This window comes from Beta vulgaris, chromosome 3 (assembly GCF_026745355.1).
Source record: "Beta vulgaris subsp. vulgaris cultivar EL10 chromosome 3, EL10.2, whole genome shotgun sequence".
Taxonomy (NCBI): Eukaryota; Viridiplantae; Streptophyta; class Magnoliopsida; order Caryophyllales; family Amaranthaceae; genus Beta; species Beta vulgaris.
The window spans coordinates 30,032,185-30,045,953 of record NC_079204.1 but is presented as its reverse complement, the minus strand read 5'-3'; the positions used below and the strand labels follow the sequence as shown (position 1 = coordinate 30,045,953).

Sequence of the window (13,769 nt, the reverse complement as noted above, 5' to 3'; positions counted from 1 at the left end):
CACGTTACCCCATACAAGTATTGTCGCCATATCTTCAAAGAAAACACTATTGCAGCTAATTCAAGATCATGGGTTGGATAATTCACTTCATATGGTTTTAACTGCCTAGAAGCATAAGCAACGACCTTCCTATTATGCATCAATACACACCCTAACCCAAATTTCGAAGCATCACTGTAAACATCATACTGCTGGTTCTCGTCAGGTAAAGCCAAAATAGGTAGTCAACCTTTCCTTCAACGTTGAAAAAGCTTCCTCGCACTCTGGAGTTTAGACAAACTTACATTCTTTCTTCATCATGCTAGTCATTAGTCTTGATATCTTCAAGAAAATCCTTCACAAAAATCGATAGGAACCAGCTAACCCAAGAAAACTCCTTGTATCAGACATCGTCTTCAGTGTTGGCCACTCAAGCACTGCTTGAATCTTAGCAGGTTTCACTGAAACTCCCTCCTTTGAGATAACATGTCCTAAAAATGCAACCTTATCCAACTAAAACTCGCACTTTGAGAGTTTGGCGTATAACTTAGGCTCTCTTAGGGTGGACAACACTTCCCTCAAATGCAGCTCATGACTCCTCATATCCTTCGAATATATCAAAATATCATCTATAAGCACGACAACATATTTATCTAAGTATAGCCTGAAAATCCTATGCAATAAATCCATGAACACTGCAGGTGCATTGGTCAGACCAAACGACATCACTATGAACTCATAGTGACCATAACGCATCCTAAACGCAATCCTAGGAATATCACCCTCAGTAATCCTCAATTGGTGATAACCTGACCTCAAATCTATCTTCGAGAAAATGCTCTCTCCTTTCAACTAATCAAATAAATCATCTATTCTCAAAAGCAGATACTTATTCTTGATCGTCACATTGTTCAACTTTCGGTAATCAATGCAAAACCTTAAAGTACCATCTTTATTTTTCACGAACAATACAGGTGCACCCCAAGGAGATGAACTAGGTCTTATATACCCTTTTTCCAACAACTCCAACTAAACTTTTAACTCTTTCGTCTGAGCTGGATCCATCCTATATGGAGCCTTTGAAATAGGTCTGCTTCCTGGCATTAAGTCTATGGTGAACTCAAGATCCCTAACCGGTGGCACACTAGTATCTATTCAGGAAACACATCAGGAACCTCAGATACGACCGGGATCTCCCTATTCTCGTCTTTCTTTTCAATCCTCTAAACTCCACATAAGAATAACGGACACCCCTTCTTCATATAAGATTGAATTTTCAGCGCAGACACTATCTTCATTCCCTTCTCCTTCCCAAGCTTCCTATAAGTCACCCTTTCTTAGGACCGACTAAGGACACCTTTTGGGCCTCACAATCAATCTAAGCCTTGAATCTTCCCAACTAAGCCATCCCCAAAACTACATCGAGGTCTAACAAGTCAAACTCAACTAAGTCAGATGAAAAGTTCACCCCAACTATCACTAAGGTACTTGACTATGCAATTTAGTACAATTAAACACCTTCCCTGATGGCAATGTAATTTCTAATGAAGTAGACACTAGACTACTTAACTGGAGCTTTTCTACTAAGGTGCTAGAAATAAATGAATGAGATGCTCCTAAATCAAATAACACTATGACAGATAAGGAATTAATGAAAAAGGTTCCAACTACTCTCAGAACCATTCTGAGCCTCACAACGGTTCATGACGAAAACTATGCCTTTAGACTTATTCCCCATCACTGGTTTAACACCAGCATTGGAAGAAGCTAAAATCTGTTGATTATTCTGAGGGGCCTTACTACTCGGGTCAGGTTTGACTGTAGGTTCTCCACCAGCTTTTCTAAAGCACTCATACTCCCGGTGCCCCAATTTCTGACAATAATGACATGTCAGCAAGTTTCCCTCACAATCCTTTCCCAGGTGGTTCTTATGACATCTTTTGCAGAAAAAGGTTCTCTCAGCTTTCTTCCCATTTCCTTGGTTCCCATTAGGCTTCCGACTAGGGTACCTATTGCCTTTCTCAGTTTGGTTAAATCTACCATTGGGATTAGACTTCTTATCTCCACTTTGTTGGTTCCCATTGTTGTTAGACTTCCTCTTTTCCCCAAAGGAGGTCCCTTTAAGCTCTCTTCCTTTAGTCCCATATACGTGAGCAGCTCTACCATGAATTTCATCAAGAGTATCAAAAGTTACACCTCCCAACTTACTTTGGAGAGTTAAAGTTAACCCTTGCACAAACCTTTGGGCCTTCAATATGTCTAATGGTACTATCTCAGGTGCGAACCTCATTAAATCCAAAAAATTGCTATAATACTCATTAACAGATATAATCCCCATCCTCAGATTGGTGAGCTTCATAGCCTTTTGCTTCCTTAAGTACGGAGGATAAAACTTAGTCCTTAAGGCATCTTTAGACTCGTTCCAGCCAAAGTCCGGATCCTCTAACAAATCATCATTTCTATGTTTCCACCATAGCTTTGCCTCGTCTCTCAAGTAATAAACAACATTATTAACTCAAAGGTTTTTAGGGCACATTATGGCATCAAAAAGCTTATCAAATTCTCGGATCCAGTTTTCTAAGCTAGCTGGGTCCTCTTTCTCATGGTAAGTTGGAGGTTTGACAACTGCTACCCTCTTAAAGACCTCACCGAAACTATCAGTCTCACTCTGCTTGGTTTCTTGATTAGCTATCACTTGAGTGATATTTTCAGTTCTCTTTACTAGCCTACTAACCACATAACTTAGACTCCTCCTTCTTTCTGCCATTCTACTAGATATAAGGGTGTTTGAGGATAAATCTCAACTAACACTTATAGAATAGCTGCATATCTACCAAACAATTCAATAAACATGTAAGTATAACTAGTTTAAAACATAGCAATCACATACTTCATATTGTTATTTCCCTAGGAACACTACAAGAGGGGGGGTGAATTGTAGGTGTAGAAATAAACGTAACTTTTTGCGGAAATTTAAACTTAAACGAATAAACAAGCTAGAGGAACACAAAGGATTTTTACGAGGAAAAACTTCTTGGGCCCAACAAGAAGAAACAACCTCGACCACTAGGGATTTTAAACTCAACTCTTTCACTAATTAGGTCAAACAACTTTGTTACAACCTAATTCTAACTCGAGCCACACCTTGAGTTCCTAAACTCAAGTTCCTGAGCCACTGTTCCCTTAATAGTAGTTCCTCTCAACTTCACTCGAAGTTTTCTCACTCTTACAAGCTTTACTCACATCTTCTCTCTTACAGAACTTCACTCAAAGTTCCCTTACCCAAAAACCAAAATACAATTGATTGAAATAAGCTTAGTGGAATTAGAGTAAGAAAGCAAAGAACAAATGGCTATTATGAGAGAATGAAGGCACTGACACTTAGTTAGTTAAACTCACTTAAGTACTTAGTCAGACACACTCTGGAACTTATTTAGACTTCAATATTTATAGTGACAATCACAAAGACCGTGGGAGTTAAAATCGAGTTCATGTTAAGTCCATTAACCCATGATGTTCCTTCCCCTAAGGAACACGTTTCTCATCATGTCCCATGATCCCATGATCTCATTTTGAACGTGGATATGTTTTAGCCACAACTCCTAAAGATTAGGAGTTTCTTGAGTTTTATCCGAAAATCAGTTAAACATAAAAACAGATTTATTATTAAAACTAAATTTTTAATCTTTAAGAAAATATTATCTTTTAAACAAACTCTTTATAAAACCGGATAATTATTTTCTTATCTTTTTCCGAAAAATAAGATATTTTCCTTAAAATGATTTTCTATTAAAACTGATTTTCATTTAGATAAAAACTGATTTTCTATTATTTAGGCATGACTTACTCAACTTCGTAATTGTACCATTATACTACTGCACGCCTAAGTCTAGTTCCTTTTATAAACCAAGTTCCTTTAACAGATTCGTTTAGTGCCACTTAGTTTGTTCCTTCGAAAGGAACAAACTCTCATTCTCAAATAAAACTGCCAATGTTCCTTACCATCCTTACTTTGTTCCTTTACAATGGAACTAGAAAATAAAACGCCTTGCTTTTATTCTTCTTGATCCAATGCTTGCTCCAGTATCAACTTATAGAAACTTCTTTACTTAGCCTTTGAAATCCTCTCTTGACTTCTTCCTTGGCTTCGTATTCTCCTAGTTCCTTTGTTTCTTTGTCACCATCAAAACTAGGGTTCAACACATATATCATGGCCAAATATTAGGCCTTAAATATCACAACTACTAAAATATTTGAGTGTATCAAAATATGGCCGCTTCATGGCCAAAACAAAACTATATATGTCTAGGTTATTGAAGACTTCAAACTCTGGTAGTATGTCTTAATAACATTCTCCAACTCATTTATAACCATATAATCAGATTGGCCTGAGTATTCTTGAGAGGTAAAAAATAATGATAATACACATAATACTACTATTTGCTCGCCAATGCAGCATGACTCCTTGCTTATCCTATACATAGGGAATAACATAATTTTTTTTTCCTCTACTTCCAACAACAATCATATAAAAGTAAAAAGAATTGAGATATTACAAGAACATCATAAGAGTAATACCAATATGTGATAACTAAATATAGTTTAAGATTTATACTAGATGCACCAGTATGGCTTAAAATATTTATTTCAAAAATTTTAAGAGTGTACTTGGTTTCAAGATATAGAATAGCCAAGGTGATTATAGCTCCTAGGTAAGGAAGTTACCCACAATGTCGGGGAGACCCTTCCTAATCCTAGACAGAGCTTGTTACCCCCACATATCTACATCCTTCATCTTTCCAAAAAAAAATATAAATAAATATATATATATATATACCTTTTTGTGGTACTAGCAATATGCATCTATACAAATCGTCAAATAATTTAGAATGCAAATGCGAAACTCTATATGCCCATCTTATGTCCACCCATCAATTTTAATGTTCAACTTTTATCTTTTCAAGACCTCAAAAACCGATTCCACTTTGTAACACCCCCAAATTACTCGCTTTTAAATAAATAACTTAGTAATAATATTTGAGTAATTTAGGATTATTACCGCCACGTGACTAACACGCTTTCGGCAACCAACTACTAACTAACAAAATAACTTGTAGCGGAAGACTTTAACCAAAAATAATAATACTTCTTTATCAATAAAAGTAAATATTGTCTCAAAACTCAATATAAATAAAACACCTTAAGGTGAAAATCCCCTTCTTGGTACGCTCCCATGCACATCCAGAAATTCATCTGCAAAACTGCTTACCAAAAAGGTACACAGGGCAAAAGAAAATATGTGTTAGTATAAAACTGCGTATGAAATGTACTAGATAAGTAACACATTTGTTAGTTCGCAATATTTTTTATTTCGAAAACTCCATCACTAATAATTCAAGAATAACTCTTTAAGAACAAACTATTTTCAAACACTTCAATAATAATTCAAGAATACCTTTTAAAAACAAACTCTTTCCAAACACTTGAATATAATTCAAGAACAACCTTTTAAGAACAAACTCTTTCCAAACACTTGAATAATGATTCAAGAATAACCTTTTAAGAACAAACTCCTTCCAAACAACTTGGATTAAAATTAATGTTGAAAACAAATCCTCTTCTTATCTCCTCTTCTATTTTGCTAAGTGTGCACACCTCCTAAGCTAGTCATCCGCATCCCTATCAGGGAGATATATCAAGAGGTAAATATAATTGCCAACAAGTGGACTTTGAATCTCTTGATATTAATCAAATGAAAATAATAATAATATGACTTGTAACTCATGAATAAACCTCCTTTCCTCATAAACAACTTTTTGAACATTCAAAGTTCATAAAAACCAATCTACCCTTGTAAAATAATTTAATATTCCAAAAAGGATCACAAAACTTCTATATATATAAATAATTGATAAAATTATTATTTCTTTTCACTTCCAAGAATGAATAATAAAATATTGTAACCATTTTAAACCATATTCTTAAACCAATCCAACCATTAAATAAATAAACACCTTTATCACATAAAACCACATTTCAAAAGATCTAGCTACATAACGTACCTTAATCTTGCATAAAGAGTATACTAGTATCTTCTCTTTGATTTTTATGCTTGAGCTTTGTCATAACCAACCAATAAGTAATTTATCACATGAACTTAATCATGAATTTAAACATGAATAACCCATCATGAACATAATATTTTTGAGTAAGAAATATGAAAATATTTTTTTTAAACCAAAGAAAATTGAAACTTGAATAAGAAATATAAAACTAGAATAGATAGGAAGGGAAAGAAGAACTTTGAAGTAAGAGAGTATGGATTCTTCAAAGTTTTTGTGTGGAAAAGATGGCTTAAGCTACAGGACACTAGTCTTCTATGCACACGATGCATGCATCGATTATTTGGGTCTATTTTCAATAAATTCCATCAAAATATAATTATAGTAGTGTGATTTATAATTATTGTTATACAAACTACTGTAATCTATAAAGTTTTTAGAAATTGAGATATACATTTATATGTAAAGTTTTGTAGTCAAATTAAATTTTTAATTTTTTTTTATTGAGTAACCATTTATCTCATTATGTCATGTTACTTTTTTAATGCTTATTTAGTTTATTATTGGAATTTTGACACATCTTTAAATTAGGAAAAAAAATATAATTATACAAAATCTGAATATCCAATTAAATATATATATTTAGGTAAGGATAAAAAATACATTTCATTAGGGGACACCATAGCTCCCCCTTGGCTTATATAATAGAGATTTATAGGAGTAGAATAGGTAATACTTAATTTCCAAAATTAAATAGTTTGTAACATTCACCATAAATCTCTATCATATATATAGGAAGGGGGGAGCAATGGCGTCCTCTTTTGAAATGCCTATTTTGCCGCTCTTTTCTTTCTAAATTACAAAAGGAATATCAAAATCAAAATCAAAATCGGCACTCAAAGAAAACTACCGAAAATTAATTTACAACACTCACTCACAAATCATTTAAAAGAAGAAACTTTACAAGTCACTCATACAATTGAGAAAACCACGTTATAAAAATCACGCAGATCACGTAAATAATCAGAAAACTTTATTAAAAATTAAAATTAACATACAAACTAAAACTAATAACCTAGAACGTCAATACAAACAAAAACATTTGCAAAAATTCAATTACGAGTCACTATTCTCAAGAATCATTCACAATTAATGGTGGGTCATGATAAAAAAAATAGAGGTGTATTTGTAGTGAAATCAGAATTTAGAAGTTAGACAAGGAAAAAAATTATTTACTTTTTTTATAGTGTTTCCTATATATAATGAAACTTTTACATATATTTGAATCTATCTTTTTCTATTATATAATAGCGATTAATTATCAACGTAAAAAGGTTTATGTAAAATATCATCAAGAATTAAAGTACAACATATCTCTATTATATAAGGGAAGGGGGGAGCTATGGTGTCCCCGAATGAAGAGAATATGTTACCCCTGTAACAACCCTCTCTAGTTAGCAGCTTATTTAAGACTAATTCTAATTAAGCAAAGGATTAAGCTACTAATTAGAGATGCTGTTAATACAGATTCCTAACCACCCTGCCCTTAGAAGGTTAAGAATCTGCATATATCTGAGCTGAATTTACGAAATCCACTTAAGATACTTAATTATTACATCGTAGTCTAAGTAACTAAAAGTTGAGTTTTAAAAATATAAGTTACATCACATAGTTAATTTATACAATAACATCACGCATCAGCAGAACATAAATCACGAACTTTCCAGACTAAGCTAATCTTTGACCTTCAGTTCACTCCTGCAAAACAACTGAATCTGTCCCCACCAGAACAGGTTCAAAGGAACAAAACAGTCAGCTTACGCTGGTACACAAGTCCCATTAGTTCACAAATATTAAGGTGGCGGAAAATAGATTTTCATTTTTTTTTTAAAATAGTATCATAATCCATGAATCCCAATATTTCTTTGCTATAAAATAGCATAATACTCCTCCTTCGTAATTAAGTAGCATAATGGCATCCATACAACATAACAAATAACTTCCCAAGAACAATACTTATACTTTTCCAAAACTCACTTAAATACATTGATACAAAACTCAAAATACTTTTAGTTTGGGAAGGAACACACATGGAAAATTTTTGAGGGACGTCTCCCTACTTTTCTTAACTTCTGCTTGCAAGACTTCCTAGGTCATGACCCTATATAACAGAGCAATACCCGCTCCAGAGCAATACCCGCTCCAGAGCAATACCCGCTCTAATGACTTAAAGAGCAAACCCGCTCTACAATTATTCTTCATCACTGCTAATGCAGCTACTTCCCTTTTTAAAAATAGTCTTTAATTTATACTTAATTATATCCAAAATTTTATTTTCCAATACTTGATCAACCAACTTAATAATCAACTTAACTTAATTATCAAAACAAGTTTCGAAAACACACTTGCTATGTCAAGTTCCGTTATGTTTGGAAAGGTGACTTAACAACCATGTTTCGAAAGGGTGTGATAGTTAATAAAGGTGATTAAAGGATGGTTTAACAAGATATGGCAGTAGGTGAAAGGTTCATAAAGTGAACTTAACATATGGAAGATTACTTCACACAAAGAGAGCATAGGTCAATTTAGATGGTTCTCGGTTTGGTGTTATTAACAATGGTTCTCTGCGGTGAATTAATAGGACTTCTTGAATTTAGCCAAGTTTAGGGTTCTAACTTCATATATATATATAAATACAGTAGGTATTCATCAAGAGAAACACATTGAAAGGGTCGAGGGCACAAAGGTTTATAAGTCCAAAAGTGGTTAATTAAGCGAAAAGTCGAGTTTTTAGGTGTAGTTTTCTTCTCAAAAGAGGTTATATTCAATCTAAGTGAAAGATGTGTTACAAGATTATTAAGCAGCAATATAAGTGTGTTTATAGTAGGTTATCATATAAGGGTAACAACAATGGAAGCACTTAATACCAAAGCACAATCGAAATAGAAACATGGTTTAATCAGTTTTTAGAGGAACTTGACATGCAACGATTTTTGATTCGAAATCATCAATCACGAATTATAATTAACATATTGAAATCACATACTTATAACTCATTATCAAAACAGTAAGTTTCTCCACACAAAACATATTCGTAGCTCCACAATCTCCATAAACAAGTACTATGACAAAAATTGAGAAAGTAAGCTTTAAAATTGGTCCTTGTGTACCTTAATTTGGTGTTTAGGAAATTAAACCTTGCTTAGCAACTTTTACTACTCCTCCAGCAACCTCCTAAGACCTTAATAGAAACATTCATCACCTTAAAGTTAGTAATGAACCCAAAGAAATCAAGTTTAAAACCGATATACCTCATGCATGCTGAAATTCAGCCATATCTCACCTTCTTTAGTTTTTCTTAGGTTTACAGTGATGAAACCTCAAAACTAACGCTTGCCCAGTATGAAGGACACCTTGATGAATCTAGGGAAGTGTTTGCATGCAAAAATCAAAGCAAAGAACCAAGAGAAACAAGCTGCCAAAGTTTCCTCCTGCTGGACGCCAGATATGGCGTGAGAAGAGAGAGAGTGAAGAAGATGGTTTCTTGTGTTTGTTTGTGAGATGATTTTGATGATACTGAATGAGGACCTCCCCCTCTCATATATGCAGAATGGGTAAGGGTAAAATTGTAATTTTCGGTTTAGTATTAGGGGTAGAATCGTCCTTTCACATTCTTATGTACTAACCAGATTTTCCAAAGCTTCAACTTGGATTTTCTTTCTTAATTTGTTCCTAATCCTTAATTGGCATTTAAACCCCGTGTGAGCAAGCGCATGAGAGCGCTACGAGAAAATGCACCTGACACCAGTAATGAAGGTTTTTTAAGTTCAACGAGTGGCTCAAGACAATATCAAACCACTCGCATGTTAGCGAGTGGGCCTGATGATGTACCACAGCCAAAGTGAGTCCGGTTTAAACGGCAAAAAAAACAAAGAAAAGGTAATTAGCTATTCTAAGTACCATGTCTCTTGTGATACTTATTGTGCCAAATTTGTAACTAATTAGTGTCTTCATCTAAACCAGTTGGGGCTGCTATTAGTGTTGGCAAGGAAATGCCAACTGATGTACTCAAATTACCTCCTCCAGAACGTTGCTCTAAATGTTGTACATTTAGATTTGTTTTTTGACCCTCTGGCTTTTTTTGTTCTGATGGTGAAGTTGAAATCACTTCTAATTCGTTCCCATCGGATCTCATTAGGCTCTTTACTTCACATGACGATTATTCTGTAAATTCTGTATCCTCTCTCCTCACTCTTTCTTTTCGTTGTCTCCCTCTTCTCTCTCCTCCTTTGCTTGCTTTTTTCCACTCTGCTGTTTTAAGCCCACCAATGGCAAGTTACTTTTTGGTTTTCTTTCATTGATTTTTTGTTGATATTTTCTATGTATACTAATGTATGAACTTTGTAACTATTTTATATATTTTCAATTTCTTAATGTTTCTTCATCAATATTCATCTTTCTCTTTCCTAATTCCTCCGATCCAAGAAGTTTCTTTTTTCCCCTCAATTTTTGATTGAGAATTGATTAGACTTTCAATTCTTTCTTGTTTCAGATTTCACAAGCTTTGGTTACGATTGAACTACGGTAATAATTCTTCTCCACTTTCATTCTATCTTTTAGATCTACGGTGTTCTTTTCAAAAACATATGTATGTGTTGTGTGTTTATGGTGATCTATATTAATAGGACAAGGCTGTGAGTCATTATGTAATGAAGAGGAGGAAAATTAATATATGTAGTTGAAGTGAGGAGGAAACGGTTAATGCTATCTTACTAATTGAGAGAAGAGAGAGGGATGAGTAAATAATATATCTGCAATGACATGTTATCACTTTACCCCTTCCTGTCAAATGGGACATGTAAGATCTTTCCATTTTATTCTTTTGTATGTGTGTGTGTGTGTTGGGGGGGAGCTTCCAAAGGATTTGAATGATAGGATAATCGACTTCTAGAACTGGGCCATGATCTGCTAAACTTACTATTTACAAATTATTGTTTTGAAGTAAATGTCAGACTAAAGAGCCAAGAAACTCTCAATTCAGAGATGAAATGCCACTACTATAGCCTTAGGCTGTTCTTGGAACTGATCTGTTTATATGGATTCTGTCTCTTTTACTGTCTGACCCTATTGGCTGTTTGATGTATTCGACTTGAAAGTTGTTCTAATATGTGGAATAGTCACCCGATCCCTGGTTTTACATATAAAACCGAAGGGAGGGGGGATGATTTGATCCTGGTCCTAGAGGTCTGAACATGCAGAGCCACCCTGAACATTCACTCATTGCTCAATGTGTAGATTAATTTTGAACATTGGCTACAAGACAGTTCTGTCATCAGTTAAAGCCTTAAAGGCTTGAAGCTCATGTTTGTTATGGTTGACGTTTGAGGATACATGTAATGAACTGGAAACTGGACATATTAACTAAAACAAGATGAAGATTTTCATTTTTAAAGTGAGATGTTGCAGCAAATGTAAAACATAGATTATCAAGTTTTCAAGTGACTTGACAAACTCCAAAAGCTAACATTAAAGTAACTCTCCAATATTTTCGTCATGCCCTGTTCCTCTCACTAATCTTTTCCATATATAGAGCTAATGTACTTGCTTTCTCGCCAAGCTAGCCTAATTATTATGTACTTCTTATATCACGCCTTGCCTATTCCCAATGCATAAGAATGTGCTTTACGATTGTTGTAGAATGAGAATCGGGGATAAGAACTAAGATCATGATTCAAATGGGGCCACATTTTTTTGATTGAGATACCAGCTTCTGTTTTATCATTAATTCCCAGGAGTAAGCGTTGTAGCTTGTTTCCAATACTCAATGGCTTCATCGAACCAAGCTTCCGGAATTTGAGAATCTCATTGTTGAATGGCATATGCTCCCCAGTCAGAATAGGACTAGGCCGGTCAATTCCTTTCCTCAGAACCACACTTGTATTCATTTCTGTCTCTTTTAGTTTTCAGTCTCTTTCACCCTCCCTCTGACTGCCATTGATCTCTCTTCACACACACACACACTCCCTCCCCCTATTTTTATTTTAGTTTTTGGGTTTGTTTCGCGGTAGAGAGAGATGCTCATGAGAGAAAATGATCGCCTTGTTTTATTGCTCACGCAAAGGCTCTTGCAGAACAACTTTTTGATGATGAGAATCTGTTGGTGAGAATCGATATGTCAGAGTATATGGAGCAACATTCCATGGCCCCGGTTGATTGGTGCTCCTCCGGGATATGTTGGCCATGAAGAAGGTGGGCAACTAACTGAGGCTGTCAGAAGGCGGCCTTACAGTGTCGTTTTATTTGATGAAGTCGAAAAAGCGCATGCAGCTGTTTTTAATACTCTCTTGCAAGTGCTCGATGATGGGAGACTGACAGATGGCCAAGGCCGGACTGTTGACTTCAGGAATACAGTGATCATTATGACATCTATAATCTTGGGGCAGAACATCTCCTCTCTGGGCTTCTAGGCAGGAGTACAATGGATGCTGCTCGAGAAAAAGTGATGGAACAGGTATTGTTTCTACAACCCCAATTATTACTTGTTTGATCGACTATATGCTTCTGATTTGTAGTGGATGTATAACAATGTCGCATAATTTTTGACAGGTGAGGAGACATTTCAAGCCTGAACTGCTAAACCGTCTGGATGAGATTGTAGTCTTCGATCCTTTATCACATGAGCAGCTAAGGAGGGTTGCTAGGCTGCAGATGAAGGATGTTGCAAAGCGTCTTGCTGAGAGGGGAATCGCTTTGGGAGTCACAGATGCTGCTCTGGATTATGTCTTAGCAGAAAGCTATGATCCAGTAAGTATTTTTGCCGTGTTTTTTCTTCATGGTGTTTGGAATCAAAATGTAATACTAACATGTTAATTATTTGGTGGTCAATAGGTGTATGGTGCAAGGCCTATCAGGAAGTGGTTAGAAAAGAAGGTGGTGACTGAAATGTCGAAAATGCTTATAAGAGAGGAAATAGACGAGAACTCAACCGTCTATATCGAAGCTGGATCAAGGGACTTGTTTATCGTGTGGAAAAAAATGGCGGGATGGTGAATGCTGCTACTGGACAAAAGGCGGATGTCCTGATTCAGCTCCGTAATGGACCAGGGTAACTCAAGCTGCGAAGAAGATTAAAATTCAGGAACTAGATGATGATGAGATGGACTGAAAAACTGACGGATGATTTTTGTTTCTTTTAGAAGCTTTTCCTCTTCTTTTCGTGGGTTTACAACTTAAAGAAGAAAGGAAAAAGAGGCTGTTATAGTTGGTTTGTCTTCAAGTTGTATATAGCGTAGTTGTCTCTAGAGTTGTAATGCCGTTTGTCACTTCTGGTTTGTGTCAATATAAAAGAAGTTATGTTGGTTTTTGCAGATGTTGTGTTGTTTTGTTTTATGGAGGACTTACTTCAATAATAAATCCCTTAGCCTTTAAAAGCAAGAGTTCTTTCTACTGTTACCTGAAATTGCTTTCTTGCCCTTATATCATTTCCTTTATCTCCTTTTCTTTTCCCCCTGTATTCCATTTCACTCATTGATCTGCATTCTTTGATCCAAATTCCTCTCCATTAAACGCCATTCTTCTCTCCTCTTTTTGGTGGTAGGTTTTAGTTTAAGGATGGTGTAAGCTGCTATTTGAATCGTGTTCTGTTTGGATATCGATTGTTTTTGTTAGAATAATTTGTACTCTGCTCAAATTATGTTTTGGTTAATGGATCTCTTTCTCCCTTGTATA

At 35.2% G+C, this 13,769-nt stretch overlaps 1 protein-coding gene across 4 annotated transcripts; it reads left to right on the top strand.

The window, feature by feature from the left end:
- Window positions 1-10,079: 10,079 nt before the first annotated feature.
- Window positions 10,080-13,408, top strand: LOC104884104 (chaperone protein ClpB1). 4 transcript variants are annotated; one of them, XM_019247520.3, is made up of 5 exons: window positions 10,080-10,267; window positions 10,594-10,625; window positions 12,173-12,552; window positions 12,648-12,845; window positions 12,930-13,408. In XM_019247520.3, exons 3-5 carry the CDS (start codon window positions 12,520-12,522, stop codon window positions 13,089-13,091), a joined length of 393 nt encoding a protein of 130 aa, XP_019103065.1. In that variant the 5' UTR covers window positions 10,080-10,267; window positions 10,594-10,625; window positions 12,173-12,519; the 3' UTR covers window positions 13,092-13,408. The 4 variants fall into 4 exon arrangements, with proteins under 4 accessions (XP_019103065.1, XP_057249674.1, XP_010666999.1 ...); XM_057393691.1 differs by adding an exon at window positions 11,834-11,978 and having other exon boundaries at window positions 10,080-10,625; XM_010668697.4 differs by having other exon boundaries at window positions 10,080-10,625.
- The last annotated feature ends 361 nt before the right edge of the window (window positions 13,409-13,769 follow it).